Source organism: Numenius arquata, chromosome 19 (assembly GCF_964106895.1).
Source record: "Numenius arquata chromosome 19, bNumArq3.hap1.1, whole genome shotgun sequence".
NCBI lineage: Eukaryota > Metazoa > Chordata > Aves > Charadriiformes > Scolopacidae > Numenius > Numenius arquata.
In genome coordinates this window covers 9,301,350-9,328,121 of record NC_133594.1, presented here as the reverse complement: position 1 = coordinate 9,328,121, position 26,772 = coordinate 9,301,350, and the positions used below count along the sequence as shown (strand labels likewise).

General features: G+C 40.5%; 1 protein-coding gene across 2 annotated transcripts; it reads right to left on the bottom strand.

Moving 5' to 3' along the window:
* Nucleotides 1-319: 319 nt before the first annotated feature.
* Nucleotides 320-26,772, bottom strand: SEC16A (SEC16 homolog A, endoplasmic reticulum export factor). 2 transcript variants are annotated; one of them, XM_074161019.1, is made up of 31 exons: nucleotides 22,966-26,772; nucleotides 22,238-22,383; nucleotides 19,452-19,537; nucleotides 18,382-18,517; nucleotides 17,452-17,650; nucleotides 16,114-16,291; nucleotides 15,197-15,339; nucleotides 14,385-14,446; nucleotides 14,014-14,152; nucleotides 13,517-13,759; nucleotides 13,100-13,197; nucleotides 12,329-12,410; nucleotides 12,032-12,149; nucleotides 11,678-11,789; nucleotides 11,289-11,394; nucleotides 10,687-10,827; nucleotides 10,463-10,576; nucleotides 9,612-9,816; nucleotides 9,154-9,402; nucleotides 8,381-8,469; nucleotides 7,308-7,355; nucleotides 6,966-7,124; nucleotides 6,644-6,721; nucleotides 6,333-6,389; nucleotides 5,537-5,648; nucleotides 5,061-5,198; nucleotides 4,456-4,556; nucleotides 3,973-4,047; nucleotides 3,292-3,351; nucleotides 2,311-2,385; nucleotides 320-2,068 (listed from the first exon to the last, which is right to left on the bottom strand). In XM_074161019.1, the coding sequence occupies exons 1-31, from the start codon at nucleotides 26,770-26,772 to the stop codon at nucleotides 2,000-2,002; spliced, it is 7,425 nt and encodes a 2,474-aa protein (XP_074017120.1). In that variant the 3' UTR covers nucleotides 320-1,999. The 2 variants fall into 2 exon arrangements, with proteins under 2 accessions (XP_074017120.1, XP_074017121.1); XM_074161020.1 differs by lacking the exon at nucleotides 7,308-7,355.

Below are 26,772 nucleotides of genomic sequence, written 5' to 3'. Positions count from 1 at the left end.
GCGGCGGCGACGCCGGGCTGGGCCCGCCCCGTCAGCGGCAGCGGCGGCAGCAGCGCCCCCTGACGGCGGGAGGACCGCACCACCAGCCCCCGCCCCCTGGGTGACAAAGGAAGAAATACTGCAAAACCACGATTAAGGCGGCATTTAAATAAGCGTTTACACTTCACATTAAGTCTAGAGCCTCGATTTTGAACATCGCACCGAAGACACCTATGCACGGGGAGCTCCAGCTCCCTGTAGCTGGATTATTTCCAAAGGCAGAGGAGCTGTGCCTCCCCCCGGCTCCTTAAAGCAATAACCACAAGAAGTAGTAAAATGTGAAAGTGCTCCAGAGCGCAAAATATTTTATTTAAGAATTTACAGTGTCAAATCTTACACTTAGGAAAGATAGCCGCTCCCAGCTCAAAGGAAGCCTTCTTGAATGAAGTTGTTTGGCAGTCTCTACTGAAAGGAGAAAAACCACCAGCAGCCTGGCTGAAGGAGAGGAAAGCCAAGTGTCTGACGAGGTTTCAATTATAGAAAAGTAAACCACACTGACAGCTGCTGACCACGTCTGGAATTGAGTATGGACCATTATGCAAAGGTTTCTAATCCCCCAAAGAGCATTTAACTTCGGTTACGTACAAACCTTTTAGGACGTAGGTAAGGCTATCGAGATCTCGGAAAGGTAGCGTTATGCAGGAAAAGAAAAAAAAAAAAAACAAAACAAAAAAAAAAAACAAAACAAACAAAGAAAACCCAACAAACAATTGGGGACCAAAACTGGCAATATCACATTCACATTATTTCTTCTCATGGGCAGAAATTCAAGTAAAATAAAATAGTTTGGTGGCAAGTTCTAAATAAAGTATGGCCTAATGATTTAATAAATATTTAAAGTTTATTTCTCTCTTTGCAGGTAATTCAGATTCTTCAGCAAATATGAATGTTGCATATCATGGTTTTCAAGATTTCTTATATTAAACCTAAAGATTTTAGAGTCCATGGGTAGAGGTCTAAATCCGTCTACTTTTAGTATGTTTGAAATTCAGCCGTTAGCTATTTAAGACCTTGGTTTTTTTTTTAGTAATGGAAATTCAAGAATAGAGTATTATGCTGATTCTGGCACTCAACAGGAAAAAAAACTTCAGCAACTGTCAAGCTGTTCCCACCTTAATTGTCCGGTGCCAGCAGTTGGAGAGAAAGCGAGTAACCGTATTGCACTTAAAAGAACACTCACTCGTCAAATAGTACAGCATCGGCTATTATACAGAGAGCTTCTTTCAGACTATACAATTTGCTTTACAAGTAGTCTAAAACCACAAACTACATACATACTAGGTAAGATCCAAATCAAATTAGTATTAGATTACAGTCACAGTTTTCATTCAATGTGGGTCAACTTATTTGGATGAGCTGTGGCCCCCTCCTCACTTCAAAAACCACACCAGCATGAGGCGTTTCCCGGAGGAACGAGCGCTTCCTGAAGGAACGAGCGCCTCCAGCCTCACATGCTGACACACCAAGTCCTGTTTTTAACGAGCATCACAATTGTGCATGGTCCTCTTAAGGCCACAGAGCATTACGTTACAATGTGGACAGGTTTTTTCCCTCCCGCTGGGAGGGGAGCATCCTTCAGAAATTAAGGAACCCCTGAAATCATGTCTTCCAAGGTCATACTAGTAGGTTTAAAATAAACTTAAGGAATAAATTGCCTATGCAATTTACAAATAGTTCTTGTAACAGACAGCAACTATTTCCTCCCTTGTGTCTATTCTTTATCACAGGAAAGCTATTTCTAGCCAGGTTTTTTAAAAGGAAAAGTTACCTATATTTCATGTTTGGTAATGATTTGCGTAGATGAGGTGCAAGTAGGGAGACCCATGAAAAAAAAATCACCCATCATTAAATTTCCATCATGTCAACTGCAGCTAGAACTGATACCATGTGCCGTAAGATTGAATAGTTCTTTGTATACTCAGGACACCAGTGAGAAATCCAAATACAAAGCCATTGGACTCTACTTCAATGTTGGATACTTCCTCTGTCCAATTCTTCCCAGTCTTGAACTTCCAGTGGCTGCAGGAGACTGAAAAAGGAGAAGAGGAATAATAAAAAAAATGTTCTGTAAAAGCGTCATACTGGAGACAAAGTACAAAAAGGCAGCAATAAAACAAGTTTGCATTCAAAACTTAAGTTAAACAGGTGCTAGACTGGTCCGTGTGCACATTTAACACCCTACATGCAACAGTCCAGATTAAGACAGTTACACATAAAATCATGATTTTGTTGAATGGCTTTGTTCAAAGTGAAGAGGAGGCCTTTACTCACTTGTGCAAATTGCGAAGGGTTGTAGAACGGAACGGCTCCTGCTGAAGATCCCCCCGCAGGCGGTCCAGCGGCCGGCTAGAAAGCAGATAATACTGAAGTTACAGAACAGCGGAGCTTCACTGCCTCTCAGATGTGCTTTGCTTAGTCAGACAGAGCAGATATTCACAGTAAAAATGCCAACAATACGGACAGCACAGCGTATTGTAACAACTGCAAACAGTGCTGGTACAGTTTGCATCCAGATCTTTAATATTGCTTGCTTAATGTAGGAATTGGCAAAACGATGTCACATGCACAAACTGTAGATAGCTCGGAATATCCAAAGCATGCAAAAACCAAAACAAGACACCGGCGTGACTTCACTGAATTAGTACCTTCTGCTTTTGTTAGTAGACCTTAGGACTTGCCCCAAAATAAACAGTCTAAGTCAAGTTTTGCTTTACTAAGAAATATCAGAAAGAGTTTGTCACCCCTTTACGGTACTGAACTTAAGAGCAGCGATGAAGCATTCCTTTAATTCCTACAGGGGCTTGTGCCGATGGAACAGGCAACAGTGTTATTATTGATTTGAGACTGGCAGTAGAAGAATGACAACATTTTGCTTATGTGATTCTTTTTAGGAGGCTTTTTGGATTGTTTCTTTTTTTTGTTTGTTTGTTTGTTTAAAAATCAACCGAGTTCTTTGGTATCCCAGGAAAGAACTGATTAAAATTATCAAGTGAATCTCTTAGGAACATGAACATAAACAAAAAGCATGCCCGGATTACATGCATTCTCATAAATATGAAAAAAAATCTGAAGGCCCTGTTTGAGTGTTAAAAGGAACACTACATCATTAAATACATATAATGTTATTTCTGTGAAATGAGAAGAGGGGAAAATGACTAAAAGTAGCATTAGTAAGTACTTGAGCAAATGCAAAATAAAGGAGGGGACAAAGTAAATAAGTTAACATAAATGAGAATGGCCAGCCACATGTACCTGATTAAAATGCTGGCTTACTTCACGTGATAATGAACTCATTGAACTAGAGCGCGAAAGCTACAAAACAGCAAGAACACACAAATACAAAAAAACACAAATAAAAAAAGTCGTCATGCATGTCACTGCCCCAAGCTTTCAGTTGTTTTATTTCATTTTAAAAGTCTCACTGCCAAAGGTTAAACCAACTTCAAGTTAAAAAAAAAACAAAAAACAAATGTAAAGCCAGAAGTTAGTTTAAATCAAAAGGACTTCTTAAAGCACAAAATTATGTAGATATAGAAAACATTTAGTAGGAACAAAGGTAATGTTACTCTGCCTGGCACACAGCAATCTATTCTCCTTGTTGTGTCTTGCACTTAATATTAGTGAAATTATATGCATGCAGGGAGGCAACAAGAGATCCTCAAACTGCTATTGACATTTTACTCTGAAAAAGGCTTGTGAAAGTCTACTTATATGGAAAAAGGAGATCACACCACAGAATGTAGGACATGGAGCCTGAACTTCTCGTGTGGGCTTAGAGGTCTTTTCTGTACAATTTTGGAGGCAGTCATATGATTCCACCTCAGCTAATCATCGGCAGCTGAATCAGTTACTTGTTGGTTTAGATGGCCCACTATAAATTAATGGTTAAAATACGCTGCAAAAGTCATCAGCTAACTTTGAATCAAACCTTACCTCGCCTGATTGGGAGCCATCAGGGTTAGAAACAGGAAGGCCAGATCCAGGAGGAAGGATTGCAGGGTTTAAATACTAAAAAGAAACAATACGTTTTTGTTTAATCTTCCTTACTATGATGCTATTTCACATTTCTGCTATATTGATCCCACTGAAACAAACCAACATTACAATACATCAAGGCGGGTGAAACGTGCACCGTATGGCTCTTCCTGTGTTATGTGTCTTTCCTGACACATAGAGCACCCACACCACCTGCAGCCCTGCCAAATTAGGAAATGCAATTTTTCATGGCCTTCCCAATTCCATTTGCACTTGCATTTCCCTTCTCCAGGTCTTTTAACTAAAATGTTATACACAAACATAATCCCTACAACAACAACATGCTTTGTACATGCTGTGGCTACAAACCTACTATTCAGAATCACAAGGGTTTTTAGAAGAAGTTGGAATTATATACATAACACATTCTTTCTAACCCACCTCTGGTTCAACAGCTGCAGCAGGATCCGTGTTGGTTTGATTTGCAGCTGGTGCGTGCTCTGCTGCAGCACTCCCTTCCACTGGCTGGGGCTCCCCTGGAACTGCAAAGGAAATGGGATTTAGCCGAACACACCACAGCAGGGCCTTTGATTTCACAGAGTGAGAAGTGGGGGCATGATCAGAACGGAATTTCTACAATACCAATCTTCTCCCAGGAAAAGGGTAAGTTAAAGAGGGCAGTCTCAATGTCTTTAGATGACCCGTCTTGTTACAAGTCTGCAAGCGGGAGATGCATACAGCTCATACAGATCATTTTGGTGCAACACAGCGTGTAGTGAAAGCGGGGCGGGGGGGGGAACACGGTAAGCAAGCGTGCAGGTAAAACCCTTGTTTGCAGCACAAAGAGCTGGGCTTTACCAACCCATTTGTTTTATTGCAGTTCCCAAGACTAATTCTACTTCTAAAACAACTTACAGTTAATGAGATTGAACATTCTTAAACATTCATAAAGGCTACATAATACATACACTGGCAAAAGCACAGGCGACCATACAACCATAAATAACCAAACAACCCCCTTACAATTTTACCCACTCATAACACACCTGAGTTTGGAACAAATACATTTGCAGGAATGGGCATTGGTGCCAAGGGGGCAAACAGGTCTGATGGCGCTGGAACAGCACCGCCGGACTTGGTTCCACCTGGATTCAGGACATCAACATAACGGGCTCTGCTTCCAGCTACAACAGAAAAATCCAGAAGTAACAGAAATAAGCCTTGCGTTAGTCGTCCCCATGTACATTTTGAACAGTCTGCAGGTTAAGCCATTTTTCAGAATCAGAAAATAATGCTCCAGGGATACAAACAATAAAACCCAAGTCACAATACAGTTGTGAGAGCAAATCACAGCACAGAAATTAGGCACAAGCAAGGCCAGCAATAGCCACCGCTCCGTGCTATCACCGAGTTGCTAACTGCTCCCAACAAACTCCAGAAAAGCCAAGACTTCCGCCTTCACATTTTATGCAAGAGAAAATCTGAAGTCTTCCATACTTCAGGCATCAGTGCTGTCTGTTACCTGCTCTTCTGGAGAACATGTTGACAGGGGCACCAGGTGGGCCTCCAGGTCCAGGTGGAGCATTCTGAGGGACTTTAGGAAATCCTGTGGGGGGTGGCGGTGGAGGTTTACTCTGCAGGGAGAACAAAAAAAAAAAAAAATAAAAAAATAATCCAACCACATCATTGAGTGAGAGTTTTAAACCAAGTATCCGTCTAACTTCTTTCCTTACCTATTACAGAGCACATAGAATTGGGTATACAGACACACATCTTGTAGTGTGGACCAATATTCCATATAACTAACATCAAGGCATTTCTACAACCCACCTGTGCTCATTCTAAAAGGAAACATCTATAACAGTGTTCTTATTTGTTTGCATTTTGAGACAGATTCTTGAATGGTAAGGATGGACACGATGTATGATTTTCTTTGTTATGTGATGCATTATATTTTCAAAACTATAGATCTTCCTAGATTTTCCCCCTATATTCTGTTTGCAACAAATTAATGAACAATTGTCCAGGTGACGTCAACCTCTATGAAAAGATAGACAGGACTAAATTTAGAACAAATTCCCTTGTAAATTCAATTGGAATTACTGGATCCATGCCAGCAACCGAAGATACAGATGGTTCCATAAGGATGTAGACTATAAGAACATGTAACCTATTTATTAGTTTCAAGATGTTGCACATCTTAATCCAAATTCAGTAAAATGCAGTTCTTAGGAGCCAATAATAGATTAAAGACAATTGTGTGCCAGCACAGATTTCAGTTTTCCACTTGGAGAAATAATGAGTCCTCAGACTTTTACCTCTTCTTCTGGTTCATCCAGATTAACCCAGCGTTGCTTCTGTTCATCCCAAACAATCTACATAGAAATCAAAGATTAGGAGTTCAAACACAGCTGTTGAGCCAAAATACAAAACAAAACGAAAAACAAAAAAAAAAAAATCACAAAAAAAACCAATAACTTTTTTTTAAAAAGCCAGTCTTGGAATAAGCATAATCTTGAAAGTTTTATATATATTTGTTTACTTGTTAAAACAATGTTTTCCTGGGTAACAGATGAACATTTTGAACACAATAAAATGTATAAAGGTTTTTGTGATTTAGGGGCCTTACTGATTTGTTCTTGTCATCTGGAAGATGAGCTTCATTCTTTCCTTTTCCCATCAGCCAGCGAAACCAGTTTGCACCACTCTGAAAAAAAGATTCATCCATTCAGTTAATTCTCTCAACACTGTCTTTACAGACAGATCAAAAGAAACATGGATGCAACAATTCATTTTCTGTTAGGGATTTCAACTCTGAGCGCAGAGTTGCACCTAATAAATAGAACAAAACAGTTTAGTCAGGACCTTTTTAATCAGTACCCCGGACCAGGAGTTACCACATTTACTAACAAGTCTCTTCTAGCTATAACTACCTTCCTTATAAATTTTACCTTTCTGGGTGCTGGCTCCTTTTTTACTTCTTTTTTAGTCTCTTTCCCTACAGGAACAGAGGGAGAAGGAGAGGGCTGTTTTGCTGCAGAGTTGGATCTCTCTCGTCCCACGGAATGAGCAGAGGACTCTGAAGTTGTTCGTGATCTTCGCCCATAGCCCTTAATTACAAATATAGAGGAAAGTATAAAGTTGTCACTGCTGGAGTAATGGATTACGTTTCAACTTGCTAAAAAAGTTCCTCCTTTGAAAAGTTAGTAATAGGAAGAGATACAAAAGCACATAGAAATAAACTTAAAGAACAACGAAGATTTAGCAAACAGAACAGCCTGCTCGTGGCATACCATGTGTGCTGAAGACTGAGATGCAGATCTGGATCTTCGTCCTGGTGCCTGGTTAGATACAAAGCCAGGACATGCTTAATACGCAAGCAGCTAAATATCTGACACAACATTCACTCTTTATCAAAAATTCCCACACAATTCAAGATATTCAAGCTGGTTATTTGGGTATTTCTATCTCCTCCGACATGTAGGAGGTGCAGAAAAAGATCTGGAGTCTGGCCAAGTCATTGCACTATCATGTCACTTGTTCATTAAAAAGTGTTAAATCAGGGCACCGCTTGCTGTGCAGGCTAAACCACCCACAAGTGGAAAGATCCAAAAATGCTACACCAAGGAGCGGTTGCTGCATTTTTTTTTCCTCCCTCCAACATTAGGTTGTTCTTCTAATATTCATACAGCAACTCAAACATAAAAAAATTCACTGCTTCTTCTATAACTATGGTTAACTTCCAGTTAAAAAAATCTCCCCATCCTTTATCAGTTGCCAAATGTATCCCTATTAAAAACATTTATATTAATTCTTTCAAACAATTGTCACTTCAAACAAACTTCCAAGAAGATACTAACTTCAGTAATATTTAAACAATGAAAATACTATATCTTTTAAAAAGGGGGTTGGGATTTTGATAAACACCTTCCAACGTTTCCAGTCGTGACCAAATGGTAGTCAATACTATGCTTTTAGAACTCAGTCACAGATCTGTTCTTTGGGGCCTGCTTGCCTCACTGGCTGATGTATGCTACAAGCTCTTCTGGCTACGAAGAATCATTCTGGGATATGGGAGAGGAAGGCAGGCAAGAGAAAGATAAATCAAACTCTTCAGACAACAGCCTGATATCTCCCCTAATCCCCTCTTTTTAAAAAAGTAATTATTTTTAGAGAAGAAAATTATGACTAAAGTTTTCTACTAGTTCTTCATTATTTATTCTACTGAAGGGGAAGGACAGCGGGGAAGAAAAACTAAGGTTCATGTCTTGCTGAAGAGCAAGACAGAGCCCCAATACGCTCTTGTGCTTGCAGAGATCTGCAACGCAGCCGACACTCGCTGAAGAGATGTATGAAATAAAGATACCATGCTGGCCATTCTGCCGTAGAAATCGTCCTCTCTCTGGTCAGTGAAGGAGTTTTGTGAAGGAGAGTCTGGGGCAATTCTCTGCATTCCTTAAAAAACCAAATTAGATTATGTTAGCAGTGGGGAACACACAAACAACAAAAAAAGCACCCCCAAACACCACACCAGCACCTTTAAGGCAAAAATTTTCACTAGTTATGAATTTTATGCTAGAAAGAACCTGGTCTTTTAAAGAATGTGAACTGCAGTTGCTGTGATTTTTTTTTTTTTCTCCTGCATGGGTATTAAGCTTAAATAAATTAATACAGGTCAGAGCAGGCTGAGGGATGCTACCAGCAGTATGGAGCAGTTTAAGGCTCTCCACATTTCTAGCAGCCCTGCCAAACTTGTGCAGGTCTGCCTTCGCACGTGTCAGGTTCTGCTGACACAGAATTAAAACTTATCAGGGTCCTGGAAGCTGCTGTCCAGAGGCAGAAATCCCCAAGGCTCCAAACCCAGCCCTTGCAAACAGAACTGCCAATCCCAGGGCACTCTGTGATGACCTGTTCGGGTCTAAATCATAATCTGCTGAATCTGACCTCTCCTTTAAACCAAGCCAAGTAAGCAGGACAAATATTGTCGCTTTCCATAGATGTTTCTGTTTCATTACATGGTGGTTTTAAGTTTCATTTCCTTGATTTACTGCTTTCTAAATATTGAGATATTTTGCATTACTTCCCAAAATACTTCATTCCCCTTTTAAGGAAGGAAAGCCGTTTACTAAGATCCCCGACCTGTTTCCAGGTTTGGCTGTTCTTCTGACCGTGGTTCAGCTTCTTGTGGTGGCCCTCCTGGTGGTAGCGCTGACCCTAAATACAGCGGTGATGGCTCAGTTCCATACGGATTTGAAAATCCTGGAGGTGCAAAGCCGGCTCCTGGACCGATAGGCTGAGAAGCCACTGAATAGAAAGGGACACTTCGGGCAGCTTCCTGGTCACCAGGAGGAATCATAGCAACTGACCCATCAAGGACAGCCTGAGGTACTGCGGCACAAAAAAAAAAAAAAACAAAACCAAATTAAGTTGTAACTAAACAGAGATTCCAGTGTATGAACCTTTTACCCTATGAATAAAATGATACAACACAGAAGTGAAATCTCACTGTTTCTACCACCCTCTTAAGTGGTTTCTTATACCAGAAACCTGAAAGGTTTATTTTCCCTCTGTCAGGAAGGAGGATATGAAACACTAACCTGAAGGCATCAGCTGCACACTTTGCATCTGTTGAGCCATATTGGGTAATAAGGATGCTAATAATGCATTTTCAGCACCTGGACCCATGTCACGGCCAACTCCTGCTCCATCACATTGACTAGCATGGTCTAATTCAGAGCTTGGTGTACTACATGCATATGGTGGTGGGGTGGATCTGTCTGTGTTATAAGCTATTGCACCCTCCTGCACAAAAAAGCAAGATCTTATTAACTGTACCAGACATTAAGTTCATAACCAAGGGAACATACAGCAAAGGAAATCTTAAAAACGGCACACAGGTTTTTTTAGTGCTTAGTCAAAAAAATGAGTTGTCAGCCATTTACAGGCCAAGTTCAACCAAAACGTTTATGTTTTGGGTTTGTTGTGTTGTTTTGTCTTTTTTTTTTTTTTAATCGGAATCTTAGTTAATTAGCTCAAGGTTCAAATTCCTAACAGATCTCTTTAAATAAATGGCAATTATTTCCACTCTGTTACAATTTAGCTACACTAATTCAGACATTTTTTTTTCTTGCAAGCAGATCCTCTACTTACAGCAGGAGTTATTGCAACCTAACGAGTCTTGCAATTCTCCTTGCGTTACGGTACTAGGAAAAGCCTTATCTCATATAACATACACTGCCCTTTAACTATTCTGTATTTAATCTTAGGGCACTAAAGTGTGGTAAATCCACTTCGTTTAAATCATAACATTTGTATGTTATGACATGAATATATCATAAGGTCACTCCTTATGTTTCTGTAATTAGCAGTATAACCAAAACCACTTAAAAATGGGATTTACACTAATCCTTAAAAGAGAATACTTTATGTTGAAAAGTGCATTCTGTACCTTGATCTGTCCATCCACATGTCGAAGCCTTACTAACCATGAAGGTTCAATAAAAGATTCCTGTTCTGGTTTTTCTTTTATCTGTGGGTCAAACAGGCGTAGCTGTGATGACATCTAGAGAAAGAAATCATTGTAAAGTTTAACCATCCAACAAAAGGCAGCTTTAACCACAGGTTACCACCTACAACATCAAGCCACAAATACTTAATTCTTCCTTATGTTACCTGGATGAGCTGGCCAATTAGTACGGGGGAATAGTAATGTGGATCTTTGAGGACAGTTCTGGAAATCACTTCACAATAATGGAAAGCCTGAGCAGCAAGTCCCATTTCAGCTAGTCGGCAAGCATAGATGAATTTGAAAACCTACAGAATGCAAGCAGGAGAAATAAACCAAGTGATCAGAACGTTCTTAAACATACCAAATGAAAAGCAGTCTCTCATTTCAGTTGAAAGCTCAGATATCCCATTATCATACCTATACTAGTCGGGTAAAAAAAAAAATTAGGGAAAAAACCATTCAATTCTCCTATCCAATGGAAGTTATCTGTTTGTCTACAGCTAGTGCTAACAAATTCTGCTGGGTTTTTCTTTTGGAATACAGAGTTATGATAACAACAAAATTTAAAATTCAGAAGTTCAGAATGCATAGGTGAAAAACGCAAGAAGGAGATTGAAGTGATAACAGGAAAAAAAAAAAAGCTATCTTGCACTACATTATCCATGAATATTTCATGTTACAATGGATAAAGCTGAATACAGCACTTGAGGGACGTAAACGTTGCAGAAAACTTGCCCAAATAAACAAAGATGACACAGCTCTTCACCTGGAAATTGGGCAAGCAGCCAGGCTGAGTTCCTAGGGACTGTGCATATTCATAGGCTTCTGTTCTTTGAATAGCTTCATTGGTGGCAAACTTCAAAAACGGCAAACTATTTGGGAATGGGAGAGGAAAAATATTATTTAACATTGAGATTATATGCGCTGACAATACAGATCTGTACATCAGAAATAAAGTCAAAACCATAGCTCTGTTAGGCACAATATCAATAACTCCTACTCCTCAAACAAGGACAAGGCATCAAATATCTCAAAACCAGCTGCGGCTGGTGATAAAGGGAGCAGTGCAATCCAGTCTCTCAAGCCATTAAGCTTTCATTTTTGCATCTAAAAAGTTATGTTTAAAAAAATTAAAGAAAAAACAGAAAGCCAAACCTATGATTTGATCCAATTAGGACAAGCTTTGTCGTCTTCCTTGTGTAAACTCCAAAACCAACTTGGGCCATAAGGTAACAAAAATGAGCAGCATCCAGCAGGCCTTTAGAAGCTGTGGAGAAATAAGCAACAGAACTCTGGATATTTCCTCGCAGTGGCACATGGTAATTCAGTGTCCCCTATTGTTTTGGTTTTGCATTCAAATGCCTTCACAATAGAGACACCCCCATAAAAAACTCTTCCACTTTATATTTTACACAGCAATTGCTTGTTTTCAAAAAAATAAGCTGAGTAACAAAAGCTTTCAGAAAGCTTTTCCGTCAGTCATCACCCTGTTTATTCCCCAAGAGTTACCAAGAGTGTCTCCCATGGTAGCAATGGTCCTGGATTCCAAGTCCACATTATTGGTCAAGTTGGATAACACCATTGCTAGATGAGGCCTCCAGTCTCCCCATTTCTCATCTCCACAGCACTAAAATTAGAAGAATTACTTAGTCAAATCAGTGACTGGAGCTCTGCACGGGTAAGTGTTTCAACCTAAAAAGGACCAAAGTTATCTGACATTCTAGGAAAAAGCACATGCAAAGATGACTGTTGTGAACTACGCTGCTCGCTGCTATGTCTCCAGCGCGGCTCACGCTTGAGTCTTACCGTGGATGCAGCTGGCATCCTTCCAGACATGAGCTGGTAAACAGTCTGCAGAGGGTCATTAATTGGGAGGCTGTTGGCAAACCTACAGAGACATTACACAGAAAAACAAAACACAAACATGGGGTAAGCAGTTAAAAATATACTTGAACAGTCAGCGGCAGTTAATCTAGCTTAGTTTAAGAGAAGGAAATGTTATTTGAAAATACTATACTGAATAAGCAATTGTCCAGTGGATAATGTTCAAAAGCAAAACATTAACTGGATCTGCCACTCTGGGAAAAACCTGAGGGTTCTCCCAATGCCAGCTAACTAGACCCAGTGCATGATTTCACCAGCTCAGGGAAGCTGAGAGAGTTTTCCTGTCTCTAGACAAAGCATGCATGAACACATCTGCTTCTTCCAGGCGAGGAGAATGAAGGGTCCCGCAGAGTTTCTTGGCTTTAATCAAGCTGCCAGCTGGTTCTCTGCAGTGTTTTCAAAGCCTAACAGCACCTTTCAAGCAAGCCCACAGAGGACACTGTTCAAATACCCCTTAAATGAAGCGAGTGGCATAGAAAAACTTCTCAGGTTTAAGTTTACAGCCGGAAGGGCCCAGAATAAAGAGCAACAAATGACAACTGAATAGAGGGGTAAAATTAAAGCATAATTCTTGCATGAGCTACTAAGGACAACTCCTGATTTTGACATTAAGATTTCTGAGCACCAAGTCTCTACCTCATTAGCAGAACAGACAGTCACATTGTATGTACTAAGCAACAAGCAAAGCAGTACCTGGTCATAACTCTGGCGTGTGTTCTGTTGTCCATTTTGCTGGCAAGTAGAAGAGCATGGCCCCATAAACCATGCTTCATGGCAGACTCCAAAGCATCCTAATTAATACAGAAATTAATTTCCTGGGGATAGCTTAACATACTACTTGGATAAACAATGACTGTTTTACAGTGGTACTTTGTGACTGAATGAAAAAATGATTGTTTAGACAGGATACTAACACATGACTATAATTTTGTTTTATATTTTAAACTGTAGGGGACAATTTTTCCATACCAGTGCAGTACAGCACCATGAAATATTATAGGCACTGCAAATTGCAAGAACGATTTTAACTGCTATGTAGAGCTTTAAGATTTGTGAAAAATAAGTAAATAAGACACATGTAGTATTTGGAACAACAGTATAAGCATTCACCTTCTTGCGGCCATAAAGCAGCAACTCTCTGAATCTCTCTGTCTCTTTCTCAAGACTGTCAATGGCAGTTGCAAGACTATCAGTGAGAAATGAGAGCTGGGCTTCACCAGATTCCTCTTCCACTTGTTCCAGAGCCTCATTAGTGAAATCAATCAAATTTGCCTCATTAGGGGACTTCCCAGGAAGCCACACTGTTTTATGATCTCGGAGCAGAAGTTCAGCCAGGTCTGTTCCCACAACAGTCTATACAGGTGGAAAGAAAAAAAAAAAACTTCTGTTATTTCATCATCGCCTTCATTTTATCTGTCGCTTCAGTAACAATGTATGAATATCAGCACCTCTGAGCACCTGAGGACAAGTGGCCAGTTTACCTGTTCTGGGAATCTGTGAATTATTCCAAGATAAGTCACTATAAGCATATTACTGTCTTCTACATTAATAATATTTTGTGTCTGAAATATTTTAGGATAGACAAAACCTCACGCAGTGAGACATACCCCGTTCTGCCTGCACAACAGTACAATGAAATCCCAAAGCAGACTTGCAGATTCTTTGTCGATTAAACTTTCATTCTTAAAGCACTGTGTAGCTTTATTTTGTGCAAAATTAATAACATCCACTTTATGGGTGTCATCCCTGAAATAAATAAAAAAAATTAAAAAGTTTTTAGTGAAATAATTGTAAACATTCAGCTCATTGTGAGTAGTATGAGGAATAAGCTTAAAGCTCATGTATTATTTAAAGCAGGTGAAAAGCCATAAATATTTTGAGTCAGTTTAAATCCTGTAATTTGCAGACAAGTAAGAGTTTGATGAAGAAATGAAATCTGAAAGCATGAAAGTTATTTTTGAAATCTGTAAGAACATACTTAGCAAGAGGACCAGGAAATGCTCTCATCTCTTCTTGCTCTGGAGAATGTTGTAACATAGTCTAAAACACAAATATGAACCATAAGAAACTCTTATAACGATGAATTTTGATTTTTAACAATAAAACCCCCAGACCTCAGCATAGTCTATAGTGTAATTAAGCCTATCGCTCTTAAACAAAATACACATGGTGACTTGCAATCAGCATAATGATAACAAATGACAAAATCTCCTTCACATGAGAAGGCATTCTGTAGCAAAACAGAAAAATCTGCCCCATCTCCTTAATAATTCTTCTAATGCTGTTCTAGTACTTGTGTACAATTCTACTTCCTTCTAGTGATATTTTACCTATGAATTCTAAGCCTGTCCTTCCATATATTTTCCATTACTAGAGTACTGCATTTCTTTGTAGAAGCACAAGAATGAAAATATATCCCTGATGTTTAATGCCCAGATGGTAAGCAGTTCTTAGCCCTGCAGAGAATGTACGGGACAATATTGTCTCTGTGAACCACAACACACTAGAAACAAATCAACATGACTCCAGCCCTTCTAGGATTTAAGGATTTTGCCTGAAGAAAATTTTAAGGAGCTGGATGATCTGATCATGACTACATCATCTCTCAGAGGAAAAGAGTTTATAAAGTTACTGTTGTACTTATAGATAAATATAAAGATATATGCATTGACATACTGAAAAAAAAAAAAACCCAAACAAAGTCAGGAAGTTATAGATCAAATTTCCCTACTCTCCTTCCAAAAGAAAGGCCTGTATTCCACCAACTCCTTTTTTTCTTTCAAACTTTACCTCCATACTGTGTATTTCAACCAGAGCTGGCTGTCCCTCTGAAGGCAGGTTTGGCAGTGCTTTGATTAAGAAGCCCCCAGGACCAAACCTAGCACAGATATGAGGCACTGAAAATTTCTCAGGCGTTGAGGGCCTTAAAGGTGCTGAAATAGGAAGAAAAGATACAGTAAGAACAAGTAATCTGTCTTGCAACTAAATAAACTTGCTGATGTATTTATCCAATTCAGTAATCCTGCAGCACTAGTGGAAAAAACCCTGGCATTCAATCTGGCTAAACTTTATAAGCAACAATTAATCAGTTCCATTGTAGTCCCAAAGATCTTCTGAACAAAGATCAACAAGAACAAAACTGGACTATAGAACTTTAAAATCCACTCACTTTTTCAACCCAGGGGCTTTAATTGTTTGTATCAGACCACATTTCTGTGATGTCTGTCCAAATACATGATGCATCTTCAAAGAGCTGATGTTATACACTTCAACACACTCCGGAAAAGCTTTTCCAGAGAAACAGTGTTTTGTTCCAACCCATAAGAGTAAGAAAAATTTATGGAAAAATCTGAAGTTTAACTTAAACTTTAATCATTCCCCATGAAGCACAAGCAGCGTAGTTAAAAATCTATCTAAATAGACCTTTAGAAATGGAAGTACGCAGTATTTAATAGCAAACACTGTCTAGCTACTACTGTTCCGTGATACATCCAGGTTTCAGTAAGCAAGTTATCCTTACACTGAAAAGGAAACACAACTTTGTGTGTACATACACTGTAAAGCAGCATATTTTTTTCCTTTTAATAGGCTTAATAAATCTCAGGCATCTCATACACTATAAATACTAACAGAAGTGCAGACTGCTACCGGTAGACAACCTTGCAAGCCCAGTGCCTTCCCTCCTCCTTCCCCAGCGGCGCCAATACCTTGTTCTACAGCTGACCATCCAGCTTCAGTCGGGTAGCCATAATCTGTAAAAGGCTGTTGTCCATCAAAGTTAGGAGCATATCCGCCATATGGATAATCTGCGTGGAGCGACACTGCCTGTGCAGTAGTTTCATACGCATTAGCCGTTAGATCATGATTACTTCTATACAGCTGGCTCTAAATAGATCATATTAGTAATTGTTAGCAGAGAGCATGAAGTTACACAAAGCAATACTGCAAGCGTGACTGCAGACGGCGAGCATTACCCCCGCCTTTGATTCTTTCTTGTAAACCAGGCTTACTGTATCACTGCAGTTGAGAAAGCTTACCCTGCAAGGCACCCGCACCAAGAGGCTACAGAAGATAATTAATATGTCTCAGTGTTCTCCCTCAGTGTTTTCACTACCATTTGATCTGTTCACATCCAAGTATGTTCAGTTCTGTCAAGACAGAACGTCCATGCGCTTGTGTGAAGAATAACATTATAAAGTGAGTTACAGGTTCAAGTGTTGCTGCATCAGCAACTAAGGATCAGAATCAGTGTCCACCTCTGCTGTAACAGAGTGTGTAACTGGTGTAACAGTGCTGTCCACACTTTAACAGAAAATCTCAACTGACTAAACCTGATGAATGCCTAAATGACTTCAGGCGCCTAAAGATTAATGCCTAAATGATCTCCAATACTACTTGCAATATTCCTAAATGAATTGGAGTTCAGACTGAAAAATCACCTAAACGTCCAAGAAACCAACACGAGACTACAGCTAAAATGACACATTCCACTAGCAAAGACTGTAGCTCAAAAATTACCCAAATATTCTGTGTTACTCGGGTATTTGTACTTATGGCACAAGTAGATGAGTAGTCAGTTAGATCTGGGTTGTGCATTTGAAGTCAAAGTAGCATCATACAAACATAGAGTTAGTCTTTTAACAGATCTCAAGTTCAGTAATAGCATTCGTGCATGTGATGAGAAAAAATGACCTAGCGCTGAAAGCCAGACACATTATCAACTACAGCCAAGCACAGTAAGGGCAAAGTTCTCACAAACAGCAAACGGATTCAGTAGAGGAAATTTTCCATTTCTGTGCGTGTGGCAACTTGCACAGCTGAGTGCTGATTTTGGTTAAAGTTCTCTTGACAACTGTGATAAATATTAAGTTCAAAACTATATTACAGAACAGCATTAACTTACAGAATAAAAGTTTTCAAAATACGTATGCCCCAAGCTAAACCCAGAAATATTATTTCCATCTTTCTAATGCTTCACCCACCCCAACATAGAGAAAGACCCAACCCAGCTGAAAGAATACGTGATGTGATCATTTGAAACTCACTTGTTGAGAGCGAGAGCTGAAACTGCTCTGGCGACTGTGAACACTGCGGGAGCTGCGGAGACTATGACCAGAATGTTCACTGTGGACACTGCGTCTATCAAATTCATCACCGTAAGGATCTCTATGGGGTTCAGCTTCATCATCAAAACTTCCAGTAAAACGAGGGTCATATCTCCAGTTATCTTCATACCGGTCATGCCTGAAGAAGAAACAAACATGCAAGCAAAATGACTACAGGCACCCATATCCTTGAGGGAAGTGACTTCACTGCATACCCGTCAAGAAAAAACTGTACCTAATTTCAGAAGAGCTTTTAGATTATTTCCTAGATTGAGATTTTTATTACAGTAAGCAAACTGACATTTCTTCATGAAGTTCATCCAGAACATTCCAGGAAAATCCACAGAATGTTCACCTGATCTGAAAACAAGTCCTACTGCCTTGAATCCTTTTCTTCAGGGTGACGTTACGGCTCACCTGTTTTTCCTCAATGACCTATGTCAAAGCTACTGGAAGGAATAGCAACATTTATGTGTAATCCTGCATTTTAATAGTCTGTTAATGGGATGCATCTGGATTCCTACAGAATATTGAACATTTTACTTACAAAGCTGCATGATACCCTGAAATTCTGATGCCCGATACAACTATCACAACAGTTCATAAGTTCTGAAGGCTTTGGGGTAGATCTTCAGCAAATAAAGTAGTATTTCTGTTAGTGCACAAGCAAAGCCTCAGCCTCTGTCTTAACACCTACTGACATTAATTTCATTTTCTGGCTACAGGGGGTTCAGCCCTTATGAAACCAACACCAGATTCTCCTCCTTCACTCAGACACACACGAGTTCTCTGATCATCATCAGCACCCAGGCCCCGTGCTGGCCTAGATCAGGAAAGAGCATGGAGAGAACATGGGTTGAATGGACAAACCTGTTGCCATATGGATATGCTTCTCTCTTCTGGTAAGGGTTGTGTTCAGCATCATACCAATATCTCTGATCGTAACTTCTAGGATCTCTGTATCTGGGGTCGTACGCCGATGAGTAACGCTCCCAGCGACTTGGATCTTTGGAAAATAAAAAGAAATGGTGTAGGTACTGGAAGCCTTTGCCTATAACCTTTTTTCACTCCTTTCTTTTTAATTACATGCTGACTTGGTCCAGAAGGATACAGCAAAAACCAAAATAATGTACTTAAAACTACATAAACGTCTACTCATTTTTAGTTTAAAAAACTCAAACAAAAAACAACTAAAAAAAAATCACTTCCACACCTTTCAGAGAAACATGGTTATTATAGTTAGCTAAATATACAAAAAAGGGACAGTGTTTACCATCAGACAGATCTTTTCTAACAACTTTAAAACTCGATCATAACATAATAACAACTCAAGAAACATTAACAGAATCTTTGTGATCACTCTTCAGAGCGTGTCACTAAATGTCTCAGGATGTGGACAGATGTTGCTTAAAATCCTCCCAGGCACTATACAAGCAATTATCCTCAGATTACCAATGGCAGTACGGCTCTGTGAGCACTCAGGTAATTATGGACAAAACCAAATTCTAGTCCTGGCTCAATTTCTGTTTAAACCCACCTAAAATTTACTTTAGAAGTCTCCCTGCAGGTTACACCCCAGTGAATGACAGGCTTGCAACACATTGAAGAAAACTATTCTGTAGACTTACAATGCTGTGCTTTCACAATGGAAAGGCAAATTGAAGGCTGGGAGTGAGGAAAAAACAATTTAGTTTCTATTTACTATTTCTACTGAATAAAAAACATACAGGAAGGATGGCATGTTATTGAGAACTGAACTAGGCCCAAAGATCAATTTTCAGCAAGTATAACTTTATTCTTGCTGGTTGTGGAAAGGATATGAGTTATTAACATGGAAAAATATAATAATTCTCTAATCTTGAAACTCCTGTTCCCCATAAATCTTTGTTTAAACCTGCAATTTTCTATAGAAAAATTCAGAGTTCATTTTGACACCTTACCTCCATAATCGTAAGAGTTTGGGTAATAGCCTGGATAATAATCACTCCATCCACTTTTTGAATAATAATCTTCAGTATACCCTTGCCTGAAAGAAAGTGCACGGGTATAAATAGTTATTATTCCTCCTTCAATCTCTTCTAAAGTCAGCAGGAGATATGAAGAACTGTATGTCACAAGGTAGTGCTTCATATTTAAAATAATGCATTTACAGGAAATCAAGGAATCATAAAATTAAGACTTTAGAAACCAATGTATCACTAAATTGTTGTGTGCCATAAAAAGCTGACAGCCCTGACTACATAATAGTTTAGTGATTTTTGTAAACTGTGTTGGTGATAAGTTTAATTACTTATAGACAATTTACCACACAAACTACTGCTATAATTAGCATCCTTTGAGCTGTCTCAACAGAGAAGTCAGTAACTTAACAAGTAACGAAATAATTGCTCCCTCTACTTTAACGGTGTTTTACTCTACATCTTATGGTGATGAAAAGAAGACTACGGTCTGGAGAACAGGTCATGAAAACAGGTCAGGACATGAACTAGCACCCTCCCAGGTAACTCTGAACAGAGGGTTTCAGCCTCTGGGGCTGCCATTGCCACCAGCGTCAAATACAGCCAGAAAAGAAACAAAACCGAAGCGCTCTTTCTTTGGGTACCTGGCCAAAGAACTCAATACTGTATCGTCTTGTTCAACCTGGAGCTGAGGCTGATCTGTGGCTGGCGAGAACACAGAATACTCACGCTGCAGAGCCAGCGCTACCCTAGTCCCAATGCTTTGTTCTCATTCTGCAATCAGGCCATTTCTCAATCTCGGCTTTTCAGCAGATGCAGCAATGCTTTGAGGGTTAGCACATCCTTACATTTAATACTTCAGTGAATAAATGAGGTAGCATTGAGATGCAATTGTAACACAGCACATCACTACACAACTAATTCCAGGCATCTTCTAGGTTATTACCCTTCTCAATAAGCTTGGATGGACAGTAGCGTGTAGGAAAGGCTCGTTTTTCATTAGAGCAAGTAAACAGAGAAGACCGAACAGAAGAAAATACTCATTTACTCATCTACTCATTGTCCAAATGAACAGAACAAGCAAGAGAAGCTAACTAAAACTAACATATTAAAGTAATAAACAGTACATACATATACAAGATAATTAGAATACTTTTGATGGAAAAAGAAAGATGTGGCCATTACTTGAAAAATCATGAACCTTTATTATATGCCATTTTCAGGACACCATCCCTCAATTTCTGAAAAAAAAAAAGCTAGAAGGTAACTGTTAGGTGAAAAAATGTAGAGTCTATATATATGTACGTACATGTACATATGAGTATGTGTATACATGTATGTTTATATCTATACATGTGTATATACACACGTATATACAACTCACAAACACACATACATATACGTACACACACAGGAGGTAAATATATTTAATGCCAAGGTAGAATGATGGGAACTTTCATGCTCCTTTACAACTGATCACACAACTGATAATGCAAACTCCAAAGCAGCCAAGCAAGTCAAGTGATGCTCCTCCCTGGACCGTGTGGGAAGTTTGCTAACACAGCACCTGCCTCTGCAGAGAAGGAGATGTGATCTTATCAGATCAGGTTTATCCACCCAACCAATCTTCTCAGTCTCCTTCAGGAAAATGTTATTCCCTTCCCCAAGCAGAGTTTACAAAGCTGCATCATCAATACTGGTAGATTAAGAGCAAGTTTCAGACACGCTATCACACTGACTTTCCTACTCTTACGCTCTGCTGCCGCGCAGTTCCATACCACAGCCCACATCCGACTGCAGTGTCACATCACACGTCACTGCCAGAGCTACTCGTAACAGGCTTTGATCTGCCCAATGCCACCCGTAGGAATTTCAACCTCTTATGAAAATAGTATGTAAGAGTACACACCAGGAAGAGCTACCAGGAGTTATTATCTCATTACAAGATCTCACAGTGCACTTATATTCACTTAAGAAGATGATAAAAGTTATCACATGCAGCTACAGCCATTGTTTTGTACTCCTCAAGGCCAATATACACCTCCTATAACCTGCTGGAGGTCGTAAGCAAAATGTTATGTTTTTAATTTGAAGACCACTCCATGAGTGAACTACCAACAACAACAGACAAATACTACAAAGGGTAGCACACCCACCCACCAGATAGTGGAACAGTAACCTTTTGTCATTCATTTGACGTTCTTCCCTCACCTCTCTCTCTCCAAGGAGAGAAGGGAGAGAAAAGACACTTATGAGTTTAGAAGAAACTAAACTACTTTAATGAAATATTCATTCATAAAATAATAAAAGGAAAATAGTGCCACACATACTGCTATGCTTGTAGATCAAATCCCAGACCAATGTGCAAACGTGCCACTTTATTAATAGAACTAGAGGCCACTGCTTAAGTGCTAACCAGAAACGAAACTACTACTGATTAACCAACCCATGGCCTGCTCTTTGACGGCACACCTGAAAAAGAGCTAACCTCAGCACTGAGTCCATCGCAGTGACCTCCTGCCTGGCAGAAATGCCAACAACCACCCAGAGAACTGAATGAAAGGAGCAATAAAGCTTTAGCAACAGAAAAGACTCTGGAATTTTATCCCTTTTCAGATGTTGCATTTGATATCATCCGTTCCTATGGCAGCACACAATGAGTTTTTGAACTTCCTCACTGCAGATTATGCTACAAAACTTCAACAGGCGTCATTACACTCTCTGCTTCGGGGTGTTCCAGATCTTTACTGCATTTAGGAATTGCATACCTAGAAGGTGGCCTGTCAGAGCAGTGACTTGCTCTGGAACTAGGACGTTCAGGCTCAGGATACCGGTAGCTCCCAGACTCCATATAAGCAGGGCCGGTGTTATCATAGTGTCTGTACCGTGGGTCATACTGTCCGTAGCTATCCTCCTAGAGAAGAGATTGACAGGTAAGGTAAGAGGCTTCCCACCTCTAAGAATAAACCTTTAAAACCAAACAAATCACCATACACACAACAACTATGATATCTGGAGAGATATAGATCCATAGACCACAGTATAGCTTTCCATAACTGTTGTGGGAAGTTATATTTGAGTCTATTAATATCCTAAACTTAATAAAAAAAACACATTACATCTGGACTAAAGGCAGTTCAACCACTACGCTGGGCACTCTGCTAAACCATCAATAATTCAGGCAGCAGATGGGAAACAAATTTGAACACCCAGTCAGCTAAAACAGTTATAACTGCCAACTTTTTCCAAAGAACCAAATCAATTGCTATCAGCTGATGTCTGTGCCAACTGGAATTTGTATTAGCAGCTACTTTAAAGTTTTTATAATCTTTGTAATGTCATTTTTGGTACTGCTATCTGGACTTTCCCTACAATTAAATGCTTAACATGAATGCTACACTGAATGTTCATCATGACAACTGTTTAAACTAGTAATTCGAAGATCAAAATTACTAATACATTCTGAGGCGGGAGGAAGGGAAAAATAAAAACTTACCATGTAATAAAGCTGGGCTGCTGTTCTGGGGTCTGCAGGAGGATAAGGTGGTGGATACGGAGGCTGGTAAGCATCATAAGGGTGTCTATAGTAGTAGTAAGGGTTCTGGGCTGGACCAAAGGCATCCTGAGGAGTCTGAGGCAGGGATGGACGCTGCAGGTCTTGTTGCACACTTGGCGTGACCGACTGACTGGTGGCGGTTGAAGGCACTACAGAAGTTGGAGCACCCGATGGTTGTCCAGGTGCTGCTTGCTTATCGGGACTCGTCTGATCATACCTTGGTGTCAGCTGCGCTGAACTTGCCTCTTGGGGACCCACAGGTGGAGGATGGTTACTCGGCACCTGGTTCTCACGCTGCTGTGATGCTGGCACAGCTTTAGTCCCTGCGGCGACCTGGTAGTTTGAAGGAACTGAGGACTGCCCAGATGTTGGTTGCTGCATTTGAGCTGCTTGCATTTGTGGCTGAGGTGGCAAGGCTCCCTGAACAGCTCTGTCTGAGACAGCCTGATGCTGTACATCTTTTGTCACCTGTTGATAGAAATGTTGTTTGTCATGCATCTCGGGACCCACCTGACCAGCACTACCAGCTGACTGTTGAGGATATACTGGACCACCAGCAAGTGACTGATTATGCACCTGTACAGAATTACTTGCACTGTTTTTCTCCAACATCCGTGATACCGTGAAGTCAAGCACTCCAGCAGCTTCTTCTTTGCTATTTGAGTGATTTGCAGAATTATTAGCCTGTACTACAGAATTACCAGGGGGTACTAGTGCACTTGCACTTCCACTGGGGAGATTTGTCCCAGGAGAGACAGATGAGTTAGACCCTGGCTTGCTAGCAAATTCGGGCACAAAACTTTCCATATTAACATTCTTTTGCCCTTCTGGAGCCAAATTAAGCGGAGTTTTCATAAGCAAGTTTGCAGGCTGATTAGAAGCAGTATCAGAGGAATTAACAGGGCTCTGTAATAAATTATGTTTTAACAGATTAGCATTTGGAAGTGCATTAACTAATAGAGATCCAACTTGCATCACAGGTAATGGCACGTTTTCCCCAGAAATGATCCCACCAGCATGTGAAGTTTGGGGACCCATTGCGGGCTTGTCGCCAACCCCAGAGTCCTTCATCGGCTGATTGTTTTCATTGCTGCTGAGCTGATTAGATAGAGAAATAGAAAAATTAATTGGCTGAGCCAAGTTATAGCTTTGATTAGGCTGAGCAATCAAGATAGGCTGATTTTGCAAAGACTCTGTAGGTGGAGAAGACAACAAACTTGCATAACCAGAACTTGCCTGAGACTGAAGTGCCTCCTCTTCTCCCATTTTGGGAGGATTTTCAAGATTTTCAGAAGTTATATTTCCATCTTGGGAAAGCTGCACAGGAATAGTCCCTGGTTTACTTGGCTGCTGATTAGACAGGCCTTCTTCTGGTGGCTGAATGACTTCTACAGTTTGTTTGGCAGGTACATAGACTGCAGGAGCAGCAGGAGCTAGAAGAACATTTCCTCCAAAATTTGGTAACTCATTATGAGCCCACAGAGTTGTTGCTGGGCTATCACACTTCTTAACTGCTCCCTGAGCTCTTGTTGAAGACCTTCTCTCAGATACTGATTGTATGTTTTCCACAACAGGTCCAGAGTGCAACATATTTCCAGCTTCACCCGTGACTGCAAGAGGCAGTGGGTGTACCTGAGGCATGAAAATAGTTTCCAGATTATCTGGTGGCTGTTCAAGGTTGCCTGGAGACGCAGCTGGTACAGCTGTATTCTTCTTGATACTCTTTTGGTTCAAGTGGTTCTCTCTTAATTCAACCACCATCTTTGCTTGGTCAATCTCTGCAGGTTTTATACCAACCCCATGGGACCTCACAGGTTCAAAAGAACTATTTGCACTTGTCTGAAATACTCCTGTAGGCTTAGGAGGACTTGGAGTTGGAGGCTGGGATAGATTACTATGGTAGTTCTTGCCCAGGTTTAGCTCGCTTGAATCACCTCCCAAAGGAGAGGAGTCAATCTGTTTAAAGAAGCTAGCAGAAGATTCTTCATCAGGCTTCCCACTTTCTTGCTGAATAAAAGTACCGACCTGCTCTTGAGGTCTTGCTGAGCTGGAAGTGCTCCTGTGACTAATGTTGCTATAGTTTGAAGATACACTATCTGGTCGGACAGGATGAGGTAATGAATCAGGTGCCTCCAAATTTGGTCCTCCTTCAGCATGGCTCATAACAGCATTCTTCGGAAGCATCTGACCTGGAAAGGATCCATATCTGTACAGATCAGGACCAGCGGCATGGGATGAAGCATTGATGTTCTGTGGTTCACTTGGCAGCACTTCTTGATTCTGAATGCACTCCAGGTTCTCAACATTTTCATACTGTGGCCCACCATTCCCAGACATATCAGCTATATGTGCTTTGTCATCACTAACAAACATAGAGTGCTTGGCAGCCTGTGGTTCCTGCTGACTTACAATTTTGGGAAAGTACTGGACATCCATTCCTTTTTGTACCATCTCATTGGCTGAACCTGTACCAAACTGCGCCTGAGAGAGAACATTAGTCGCAACCCGCTGAGGATGCATTGGCTGGTGATACGAGGATGCCGAATTTGGCCGATAAGCATCAAACTCTGTTTTCTCAGCTATGTAATTTTTTTCAGATGACAGTATTTCTTCATTTTCTGCCTCATCCCCTTTGAAAAACATGGAGAGAGTTCCTGAATCTCGATCTGTGGGAACAGGTCTATTTGATGTTTCAGACATATCTGGAGGCTGATTTTGGGGATTATTTTCCTGAGCTGTGGGAATGACAAAACTGGAGTCTTGCAATGGTGGCTGTGGGTAAAACTGTTCCTGATATGGTTGATTTAACCAAGCATTAGGCATTTCTGTGTTCTGCCTAAACACATTTCCAGGCTGGATGTTGTTCATGTGATGACTGCTATTTGCAGAGCCGTTATTCCCATTCTTTTCACAACCAACAGCTAAAGGTGCTTGCACGATATTTTGTGGAATACCTTGGTGTGCAGGACCCTGCTGTAAATTTGTCTCTGGAGGAGGATGAGAAGTGCTAACAGAAGACTGAGAAATGTTATGAACGTCAATCTGAGAAGACGGCTCAGGATAGGGCACAAAGTTTCGAACTGGAGACTGCAGGTTACCTTGAACAGGCCTCCAGTGAGACACAGGCTGCTGAGGAGGTGGAGGGAAGAGTGCTGTCGCAGCGGGTCCTGAAGGAACATCATTTGGATCTCTACTAATATCTTGTCTACCTCCAGGTTTGTTTGATGCAGACACCATTCCAGGATGCGCACTGAAAGAATTTTCAACTGCTGCTCCTGCATTATAATGCAATGGTACTGCAGGGCTGCAGAGTCCGAGATCTGCATTTGGATGCACTTCTGTAGTACTATTTATAACGTATCCTGGGGACGGTGAAGGAATCGGAACATTAGAAAACGTACTGGTATTTATTCCTGGTTGAGATACAGGAGCTGCTAAAGATGTATGCTGTCCATGAGGATTGTCCCCTGCACGTGACGGGGAAGCATGCATAACGGCTGGCTGCGGAAACGCCGCTGGGGAAGAACTTTGCATAACCAATGCATTGCCCTTGGATGGATTATCTAAAGGGGATCCCTGTGGAGTTTGTCTGCCAAATGCAAAAGGGTCTGTCACAGGCTGCACTGGGGCAGCTGTTGCATTTGCTCGTTTACTGAGTGAGCTGTTTCTCCAGTACATGTTCCGAGCAATCCCTGCAGGAGGTGGAGCTGCCGCTCCTGCTGGAACAGTCTGTGGAGGCTGCTGCAT

Coding starts and splice junctions, on each gene's coding strand:
- SEC16A (XM_074161019.1), bottom strand. CDS start 26,772: ATGCAGCAGCCTCCACAGACTGTTCCAGCAGGAGCGGCAGCTCCACCT. Junction 9,817..10,462: donor ATGTGGATGGACAGATCAAG/GTACAGAATGCA, acceptor TTTTTTGTGCAG/GAGGGTGCAATAGCTTATAA. Junction 5,649..6,332: donor TGGATGAACCAGAAGAAGAG/GTAAAAGTCTGA, acceptor TTCTCCCTGCAG/AGTAAACCTCCACCGCCACC.